Genomic DNA, 10,594 nt, shown 5'->3' with positions numbered 1-10,594 from the left:
CACACACACACACACACCACCCACCCCCTGTGTCCCTGCACACCTAACCATAAGCCAACACCGCGTGAAGGAAAGATCAGTGGAAAAACTTCCCTGTGAGGCGTTTGCATCAACATAACTAACTCCGCACAACTGCAAATACAATCTTACTGTCACACACCTGCTTTGAGAGGGAAAGAAAGTCAAGAAGGGCTATGGGGGGGTGGGGGATGGAGTTAATAGTTTTCTTATGTGCATGGAAAGCACACAAATGAAAGACAGATGTCAAAGATTGACAAAAAAGAAGTAAAAACAGGGGGAGAAACATAAAATAAAGGCTACAGTATTTGTAAAGTCAAATACCTTTCTAGGAAATAAAAGCCAGTTTACAGGATGCTGTCAAAGCACACACACACACGCACACACAGCCAGCTCTTTGTCATTATCTGTCTTTTCTCAACACAAGGTTAAAGCTTGAGCGGACATAAACAAATCACAAGAGATGTTTTCACTCAAGCATTCCTCTGCATAAACAGGAGCTACAGCCAAAGCAGCAGCTCCATCTTGTGGCTGGATTGAGAATACCAACTCTACCGAGAAATGTCTTCACTTTTATTTTTAAATTATAAAGACGTCAAATAATATATACCATAAAGAAAACACCTCTGTGTAACGCTGACTTTGAATTTCAAAACCTAAGGAAATAAAGGTTAAATTTGCATTGAGACACTAACAGAATTTGACTTGACTTTCTCACATTTGTTATGCTACAACCACAAAATTTAAAGTGTTTTACTGGGGTACTGTGATAGACCAACACAAAGTAGCGCATTATTGTGAGCTAGAAGGAAAATAACACATGGTTACTTGTATAAATCTGAAAAGAGTGGTGTTTATTTGTATTGAGCCCCTTTTCACTCTGAAACCCAATCATTTCCCTTCAGAAGTCACCTAATTAGTAAATAGAGTCTACCTGTGGGGAATTTAATCTCAGTATGACACAAACACATAAATGGACCTTTGGTGAAGCTAATTTTCCCCATCAGGATGTTCGTTTGTGCTCAAAGCGTCTTTCATGGTCTTATCACAGTCAGACACTGATGTTGTTGTTCTTTCGGCTGATCCCTTCTTCGGGGGTCGCCACAGCGAGCAAACTCGCACTAAAGGTTTTGCAATTGTTTTACGCCGGATGCCCTTCCTGCCGCAACCTGGGCTCGAACCTGCAGCCTCAGGAATACAAGGCCACGGCACTGACCACCAATGTACTCAGCAAAATGCTTCCCACAAATATTTCTGTCTCATATCCTGAATGACAGGAGAGTGTTGTACAAAGTCAAAACAACAACAAGATAAGGTGATTCTAATCCATCTATCCATGAGCTACTGTATCTTCACACATCCATTAGCAGGTTTCTAGGAAGGTGAGGGTCTAGGATAAACTAGAAGATATTTTTCCACTTAATCTAACTTGGTTGTTTTGTCCGTGAGAAGAAATGTTCAAATCCCACACAGTGTGGCCGCAGCAGGCTTATTTATAGTCTCTAACCATCTTCCTGTGAGGTGACAGCACTAAGCACTGCTGCGCCTAATCGTGATGACATAATTCCACAGCCGACAGAAAACTTTGGATTAAATATGGCAGCGGTGGGGTTGTACTCTCTTATGCAGTGCCCTGGTGTATATTAAGCTCTCCCTACTACAGTGCTCTCTTTTTATAATGCTAATGAGCATACAAAGCCACTGGGCTCTGAATTGCCTCTCCTTCTTAATTGGAGAAAAAAAAAAAAAAAATCACGAGCCATTAATAACATCACTTTGTCAAGCTTGTGAACTGCCTGCAGGAAGAAGAAATATCCCTGAGCATGTTAGGATGACTGATGATATAGTTAAGGATGTTAGCTTTACATGGTACACACATGGTTGTCTGCCTCAGTAAGGGAACAAGACATCTTGAGAAAGCAGCTCAAATTTAAGTCAAAAACACTTTTTTTGGAGGATTTGACTCGTGTTCAAAGAGCAACAGAAGCTGAAATATTTTAGGAAAAAAAAAAAACATACTAACGAGCTTTTTTTCCTCAGCTTTCTGCGCTCTGTGGGGGTTACAGCTCAGGTTCAACAAGTAGGAAATGTGAAGAGAAGAGGAACAGAGAGATGGGTAGGGTGTATGAAACGTTCCTTATCCTCTCATTCTGTTTTGATGTTATTTCTCTTTGAATGGACAGCTTCAGCGGACTGATGCAAGAACTAGGCAATGTCTTTGGCTTTTCAGACAGTGCTTCTGAGTAAATACGATAGGCAATCAGTCAGAAAAAAACACTTCATGACTTCAGTCTGGTAGGAGGTTCAGGTGGACTGACCTGACAAACACCTCATGTATCAGAGTAAACATCTCCTCAAACAACAAGTCACAAGCTAAAAGAAAAAGGAGAAACTGCTTCTTTTCTTTCACACACCTTTCTGTTAGATGTAATTAGTAAGACATTTTATGTTTATGTTAACAACCAATCCAATTCTTAAAGCCATAATGGGTTCATGTTCCACTTGGAAAGAGGAATAATCAGTTTTAGTTTCCAGGTTTGCTAAACAAATATGGAAGATTTATTCCTCAAATAATCAATACTAAACTGATTTTAGTCTCAACTCTAAACCAATATACTTTTGTTGTAGAATAAGTTATTTGACAAGTAACAGTTATTAAAGAAACCATTTATTATTTTTCTTTATAGATTTTTATCAATTTTGAAACTGTCTTTGCCTGTGTAAACTTCTGTTTCTCGCACCAATAAAGCTTTTCTGAACTGAAACAGTTTTGTCGGTGGCAGCAGGCTGAACGACGACGTTCACACGTGATCAGGAAGCAGCTCATAAAAGGAGGTTTATGAGCGAGGTTTGGAGGATTTGTGAAGGTGCATTCAGATCATTAAAAAGAAGAAAACCTTAGAATACCTTGAAGGCATACAGATTCCCTGTCCCTGTCAGTTGTAGAAGTTCATCCAGGGATTGCTTACTGACAGTTTTATTAAAATTCGTACGTTGGTTTGTGAGATATTTAGTTCTAAAACTACTTTTGTTCAGACAGAGTTTGAAACAGATATATTAATGACTGAATGTCTGGGGTTATGACTGAAACCGACCTGTGATGAGCTGTAAGTGGTGTAGAACTGGGTCTGTCCTTGAGGTGATCCATAGCCAAACTGTCATCAGAACAGCCACTCAGCTCTCCAGTCACCCAGTCAGGCAGATCTCTGCTGCTCCGCTCGCCAGACCGACCGCCCAGTGGCTCATCAAAGTAGATGGACTAGAAAGTAAAATTTTATTCGATTCAACGTGATAATAGTTCAAAATGTGTGTTTACACAAATATGAAGCACTGCGACTACATTAAATTTGAGCCGTTTTTCTTTTTTACTGACTTTAGTTATGCAAAGTAAGTCTGACCATGATGAAATGTCATATAATTATAATATTTAACAATATGTTGTTGTTCTTTCGGCTGATCCCTTCTTCAGGGATCGCCACAGAGAGCAAACTCACACGAATAATTTGGCAATTGTTTTACGCCAGATGCCCTTCCTGCCACAACGTGGGCTCAAACCTGCAGCCTCAGGATTACAGGACCGTGGCACGGACCAAGCTACTGCAGCCCCCATAACAATAAAAATTATAATATTTATGATTTATTACTGAGCTCAATCTTACCATGTAGGCAGGGAGTGCCTTGAGACTCCCAGGCTCTGGTTTGCTGGTGAAGGGCCCCTCCAGGACACCTCTCTTGAGCATGTGAAGGAGCAAGCGGGCGTACATGTTGCGGTTTTTTCGACCTGTCAGTCCTGAACCGCACACAGCTGGGTCACAAAGCTTCTTTATCCATACGGCACAACGCTGGCGTTCTGACATGAGGTGACAAGTAAATAGTGTTTTGTTACAGCATTTGAGAAAATTCACATTGTATGATTTATTAAAACAAAGTAAGAAATACTGTTTTCCAGTTATACACTTTAGTAATGTTTAACTCCCTCACTGCTAATAACTGCATTCCTTCTTGAGTTAGTGAATATGGGACTGGTGTAAAGACTTATTGGTATCTTTGTATGATACTCAATAGAGTATGATTGAAAAGTCAAATTATTTCGGTAATTTAGATCATATTACATAGAGTCATCACACACAGAGTAATATAGTATTGTTCATTTTGAAGTTTATGGCTTACAGCTCATGAAAACCCAAAATTCAGTTTGTCACAAAATTAGAATTTTACATAAGACCAATAAACTGACAAGACATGGATTGTATCTGAAGATCCTCCACACACAGACATTTCCAAAACATGAGGCACAGCCTGTCCCATTCCTTGTGTTGAGACAACGTCTGAAGCGTCTTCTCTTGAGAGAAGGAGAAAAAGGATTGGACTGGTGCTCAGTGGTCCAATGTCCTCTTTTAAGATGAAAGAAAATTTTGAATTTCATTTGGAAACCAAGAACCCAAAATCTGGAGTAGGAGCGGAGAAGCACAGAATCCAAGCTGGTCCAAAGTAAAGTTTCCACAGTTGGTGATGATTCAGGGAGCCACATTTTTCTGCTGGAATTGCTCTGGGTTTTATCACGTCCAAAGTCAGCGTCCCTTTGCTGGCAAGCTTGCTGGAGATGCTGATTTAATTTTCCAGCAGGATGCTTTACCTGCCCACACTGCCAAAAGTACCAACAAAAGGTTTAATAACCATTGGCATCATTCTGCTTGATTGGCCAACAAACTGGCCTGCCCTAAACCCCACAGAGAGTCCCTGGGGTTTTATCAAGAGGAAGACGAGCCGAAGGTTTCTGTCAAAACAACCTGGGCTTCCGGAACACCTCAGCAGGTCCACGCCACTCTACAATGATGCAGTAATTCATGCAAAAGGCTCCCAGACTACATACTGAGAGCAAATACTATACAGTGCACAGATATACTTTAATAGGCCAACATCTGTGTATTAAAAGTCCCTTTTTATTGGTTTTATACAATATTTAACCTTTCTCAGAAATAATATGTTGGGGTTTTATTAGCTGTAAGACATATTCATTAAAGTAACCAGAAATAAACACTTGAAATACATCACACTGTGTGAAATGAATCTACATATGAACTGAATTAGTAAAATAAATGAACCCTTGGATGATATTCAATGAGATGTACCCATACTCACTCCTGTTGAATGCTGAGGTTTATACAGCTGTAATAAAACCTCACCTGGTTTGTTGGGGTGTTTTAACACATATGGCTTCATGTCCAGGAGAAGATGGTCAAACTCGGTGTCCAGCCTTTCCCATGAGTCCTCGCGTTTCTTCATAGCGACCTGAGGACGAACAGTTAAACAGAGAACGAGCTAAATTGGGTTAAAAAAATCTGTTGACACCGATGCCAGGGTTTAATTCTCATCAATTCACTATTTTGATGAATAGGGCGAGTGATGCCGGGTTGCCATGACAACGCGCTGATATTAGCGCAGCACTGCTGAGAGGCTGATTTGTTTGGGGGGCTAGCTTCACTGTTAGCCGAGCTGAAACGAGCCGGCCTCGCTGAGCTTCGCTTTTGTCTTGTGTTGTCTCCTCCCTCGTTTTCATGAACGCAACAACGGCGGGCTGAAAAAGCCACCATAACGCAAGCGAAACAGTAAACACCTGACCTGGAGAGGAAATTATCCTGAGCACGAACTTCGCCGCTCAAATGACTTCAAACTTTAGCGTCCTCGCTTTGCGTCACTTCCGTTTCCGCGGAGACGCCCCGCCCTCCTACATCCATCCAATTATTCAGCGCTGCAATAAGCCAGTAAACTACATGAATATAGAAGACAATTTGAGTCCAACTTAAGTTTATTAAATTCACAAATTTACATGACTATTTTCAGCTGCTTATCTAAACTGATATTTAAACAGCAACTTGTAAACTTGAAGACAGTTTAAGATTAATCTGATCCCATACAGGAAGTTCTACTGTCACAGCAGCAGACCTACTTATTTTTTATTAAGGTTATACATCTATATTAAAAAGATTTATGTAATACAAAAGAAAAAAGGCATGAAGAGGATACATTGAAAATGATACAATACACCATATTGACAAAGAGACACTGCTGTGGTTTTACTTTAACGCCAAGAAAAACTCAGAAGCAATCTTAGTCACCAGCTATGCCAAAATCTGTGTCATCCTTTAAATTTATAATGAAGAGCAGACATCTTGAAAATCACAAGGAGAATCAGTGATGAGTCGTCTTTCTAACCTGAAGAGTGTCTGACTATTTCATGCAACTATAATGTTGAAGGTTGGCCAGCAGATGACGCAATACTTAATTTTTATCAATTGCTTCTTAATGAAAACAGTATCAGTTCAAAAGGACTCTTGTAATCCCAAATAATTTACATATGCTGTTAAAATTAGGATAAATATGCATTTGTTGCTTTTATAAAGCACTTTAAAACAAAAGCTGCAACAAAGTGCTGCACAAACTGGGGAATGACAATCATTCCATGCTCTGATTTTAATTCAATCTGATGTGCCTAAATTCCATTTAATTTTGGTAATTTGAAGCCTGACAAAAATATCAAAATCTAAAAAAAAAAAAAAAAAATCATGTTTTAGCTTTACTTAAATCAGCTCTGCACTAAAATTCACATATTTGATCAGAGTCCAGTACATGTCATTTCCTTGCCCTGCTTAAGAACAGGAAGTTGCACATTTGACAACTCCCATGGTCTTCAGGTCAAATTGACCCCATACTATAAGGGCTTCTGTACCTCTTGAGGGCCAAAATACTGATTCTTTGCATTTTATTCATGTTGGCCATTTTGAAGACCTTTAAAAAGTAGTGTTTGAGTAAGACTTTAGAGTTGTGAAGGCCATTCACTGCTTGCAGCTTTGGTTTTTGAAATTAGGCTGACCTTTTACAGAGCCAAGCTAAAAACACTTGGAATCCCCCACATCGCAAGATTCAGGTTTTAGCAGCCTTGTTTGCTTTAGGAAAATTAAACCATGTTGCCCCAGTACAAATGTTAAACAGTACATTTTGTTATCTGCCAGAAACACCATACAAACTGAATGCTTTCAGTTTAAAAGTTTTATTTTTGCTTATGGGCATCCTGACAAAGCAGGAGATTCTGCAAACAAGACAGCATTTCACAACTAGTCAACTGCACCATTAGTCGATTTCTCCACACCCACCCTGGAGTTTAGGAACAGCGTGGACAAACCTTGGCATCTTTTTTAACTTTCTGATCAGGTCCTGTGAAGGGCCCACTCATCTTTGGCGTGTCATAGTCAGTAGAGTAGAAGGTCTTTGTGTGAACAACCCTCCCTCGTTTGTAGCCATTTTTGGAGTGGACAATGAAGTTCCTGGGATGTGGGGGAGGAGCAGGCGGCTCTTCAGCCATCATGGGAACCCAGATGGTCTCGGTTTCCTTTGCAGAGTTCTGTGGCTCGAAGTCCACGTCATTAAAGTCCTCATCTCCAAAGAGGTTGGAAAAGACAAAATCCATCCATGAAGGCTGACCTTTCACTGGACCTTGAGGCAATGGTTTCTTTGGTGGAGAGGCGTAGCTAGATGAACTGGCAATTTCACTCCCCTGAACAAACTCTTCAGAACTTGGAAAGTTCTGATTCACAGGTGGGTACTGGACAGTTGGTTGCCCAACTTCATTACCCTGGGCATACCATGTTGCTGTACTCAGGGATGCAGTAGCTGGAGGCTTAGCATACACAGGAGTGTACTGAGATGGTTGCCCAGCTTCATTTCCCTGGGCAGACCATGTTGCTGTACTCAGGGATGCAGTAGCTGGAGGCTTAGCATACACAGGAGTGTACTGAGATGGTCGCCCAATTTCATTCCCCTGGAATGGAAGCTCTTGAGAACCAGGAGGTTTGGTGTTCTCAGGTGGGTACTGGATGGTTGGTTGCCCAGCTTCATTCCCCTGAACAAGCCACATTGCTGTACTCAGGGATGCAGGAGCTGGAGGCTTAGCATACACAGGCAGATACTGGGATGGTGGCACAAATTCCGCAGAACTTGGGGGTTCAGCATTCACAGGGCTGGTTGGTTGTCCTACTTCATTACCCTGGTATGACCAGACTGTGCTGAAGGAAGCAGAACCTGGAGGTTTGGCATTCACGGGTGGAAATTGAATAGTTGGTTGCTCTACTTCGTTTGTTTCAGTAGACCACATAATGACATTCGAGGATGGAGAACCTGCAGGTTTTGGGTCTACAGGGGGATACTGGACTGATGGTTGCCAGATTGCATTGGGTATGTTTTGGCCAGCTAAGATAAAGTTAGGTGGTAGTGCTGCTGAAGGCATGTTAAAGCTTGGATAGACAGAACCACTTGGCTTGTTCTCCAAGGAGTTTCCTTCACCCTCATCAAAGCTTAAAATACCATCATCCTGCAGGTTTAGAGCCGGAGATAAAGGTCGAAACTGTCCACCTGTAAGATTTCATAGTTTTAAAGATAAGTTTTTAAAAACTTACGATACATACAGATGCACCAAGACATTTACCTTTTTCAGCTTGGAATCCATGATTACTATGCAAGAGTAAAGACATCCAAGAAATCCTGTGGGAAAAAACAAAGCAAATAAACACCATGCTTTAATATTTTAAAGTAAGCAGACACCAAAAGCAAAAATACATACCACAAAAGCAGTGCAGGAGTCATGGCTGCCAACTGAAAAGCAATATCAGCACTTTTCAGATGCTTGCGCCTGAAACAAACAGATTAGCTTTGGACAAGAGATTAACCCCTGTCCTATAATTCTCACTTCTTGGTCTGTTCCTTATATTTGTTCTCCAGCTGTTACTAACGAGGACCACCACCTGCTGCCGCTTGTAGAGCAATTAGTGTTCATTGTTTACAGGTGTGGCAGCCGAGCACCACCCACTGCTTGGTTCACCAGGCCACCAAAAAACTAAGAAGAAGAAGAAGAAGACTGATTTAGTTAAGCAAAAAAGGCATCTGTAGGACAAGTTAACTTCATAGTAAATATTAGTAAATCAGAAGCAAAACGTATAATCAAACAAAAATTGAGGGAGAAGTGGCAAAAAGAATGGGATAAAGATAAGAAAGAAAGAGAGAAGATTGGTGATTGAAGAGTAATAAATATACTACAGAGAGAATTGGGAAGGAAAAGTATTCAAATTCTAATTAGATAAAACAAAACAAAACGTTGATAGATAAAATAAAATATGATTATAGACAGCACATACACAAAATAAAATAGACAGTCATTTTGATCCACACTTCATACCAGTAGGTGGCGGTATTACACCATACTAGATGTCAAGAAGAAGAAGGAGAAGACAGATTTAAGAGGAAAGCTTTTTTTTTACTTCTTCTGTTTTCTTTTGCATTTCCAGAGACTTTGCTCTAAAAGGTCTTCTGATAAGTTTCATTTGTTTTAGGAGTTCAACATCAAAACTCCCAAACCAGCCAGTGAATCTGAATGGCAGGGGGGCCAAACAGTTACACAATATATTTCACAAATTAGCTTTTCCCAGTGACCAGTTATATAGAATTTCTAACACACACATGTTTTAATGAACAATGAAAAATAGATCAAACTTAAGATACATCATTTGAATTAATTTCTTATGCCTAAGGGCCAGATCTGGCCTTGGGTTTGACATGTGGGTGTTCAAGAAATGGCTTAAAGAGGTAGAACCCAAACAGTCAGGTGTTCACCCAGACTCCAGTTCATTATGAGCTCTGACAGTCAGACTGCAGACAGGGGCTTTTATCACAGCCCCCTTCAGTAAATCAATAACATTCAAATGATGAGACTTGTGGTGGTATTCTTATTATTACCTGCACATACAAAGACTCCAAGAAAAAAAAAAGTGGCAAATATAAACAGCAAGATTACAATGAGGTTTCATCTTTTGCTATATTTATTATGCAAAAGTAATTAATTCGTCAAAAAGAGACATCCTGACTGCTATGAAGCTGTTTACATGCAAATCCGTTTCAAGATGAGTGACAGTTTTCTTCATTGGTTGAAGCAGATGATTACAGGAGCCCAGAGGAGGTGAACGTTATCCTGAGATTCTTTTTGGACAGTTCACGTTTCCAAATGATTTGAGAGAAAAAGAAGCTGCTGTCACACGTTTGTTCTCATCTGGTTTCAGGCAAACTTACAAGTGAGTGAAAACACGGGCGGGCTGCATGAACTGGAACTGATTGTGGTGTTGTTTTTCTGCTGGGATGGCACTCAGGAAGAAGACTGACACAGCTGGCAATAAGCTCATCAAGCTCAGGATTATAGTATCTGGATACGTGAAGCAGGATGTAAAATTATGCAATGTAGAAAGATATACAAAGGATTAACATGAACGAACTGTTCTCTCCTGCGTTTATGTCATTCATCTTTCATCAAACTGTTCCATTTGCTCAGAAGTTTTCATATTAACTGAACATGTACTCCTTTAAATATTTTTTTTTTGATTTGGGCCAATTTGAGGGACAGATTCCAAGCTGCAGAGAAGTTGCCATCAGATATTAAAGAACAGCTGGATTTATTCAAAACATATTTGTATAAAGTCTTTGGATGCCAGCAAAGTACTCAGTCATTGTTGGAATGCAGTACTTTGTGTGCAAA

The 10,594-nt window shown here is 40.2% G+C and overlaps 2 protein-coding genes across 7 annotated transcripts in view; both read right to left on the bottom strand.

The window, feature by feature from the left end:
- cep112 (centrosomal protein 112) overlaps window positions 1-5,739 on the bottom strand; it is a 92,254-nt gene extending 86,515 nt beyond the window's left edge. For all 6 annotated transcript variants that reach the window (XM_037978736.1, XM_037978737.1, XM_025007172.2 and 3 more), the window contains exons 1-4: window positions 5,641-5,739; window positions 5,205-5,310; window positions 3,678-3,868; window positions 3,114-3,277 (exon numbers count right to left, since the gene is read on the bottom strand). In XM_037978736.1, the coding sequence (XP_037834664.1) occupies window positions 3,114-3,277; window positions 3,678-3,868; window positions 5,205-5,304 (455 nt within the window). In that variant the 5' untranslated portion in view covers window positions 5,305-5,310; window positions 5,641-5,739. The remainder of the gene's footprint in view (window positions 1-3,113; window positions 3,278-3,677; window positions 3,869-5,204; window positions 5,311-5,640) is intronic.
- A 1,311-nt stretch (window positions 5,740-7,050) lies between these two features.
- LOC108239251 (early nodulin-75-like) lies at window positions 7,051-8,771 on the bottom strand. Its single transcript, XM_017421851.3, has 3 exons — window positions 8,636-8,771; window positions 8,501-8,556; window positions 7,051-8,427 (listed from the first exon to the last, which is right to left on the bottom strand). Exons 1-3 carry the CDS (start codon window positions 8,656-8,658, stop codon window positions 7,181-7,183), a joined length of 1,326 nt encoding a protein of 441 aa, XP_017277340.1. The 5' UTR covers window positions 8,659-8,771; the 3' UTR covers window positions 7,051-7,180.
- Window positions 8,772-10,594: the final 1,823 nt, after the last annotated feature.

This window comes from Kryptolebias marmoratus, linkage group LG12, assembly GCF_001649575.2.
Source record: "Kryptolebias marmoratus isolate JLee-2015 linkage group LG12, ASM164957v2, whole genome shotgun sequence".
Lineage (NCBI taxonomy): Eukaryota > Metazoa > Chordata > Actinopteri > Cyprinodontiformes > Rivulidae > Kryptolebias > Kryptolebias marmoratus.
This window is presented reverse-complemented; position numbering and strand designations above follow the sequence as displayed.

Excerpts from the sequence above, each read along its gene's own strand:
- LOC108239251 (XM_017421851.3), bottom strand. The coding sequence starts at position 8,658 with ATGACTCCTGCACTGCTTTTGTG. Across the intron at positions 8,557-8,635 it reads ACTCCTGCACTGCTTTTGTG|GATTTCTTGGATGTCTTTAC; the intron begins GTATGTATTTTT and ends TTTTTCCCACAG. Across the intron at positions 8,428-8,500 it reads TGGATTCCAAGCTGAAAAAG|GTGGACAGTTTCGACCTTTA; the intron begins GTAAATGTCTTG and ends GAAATCTTACAG.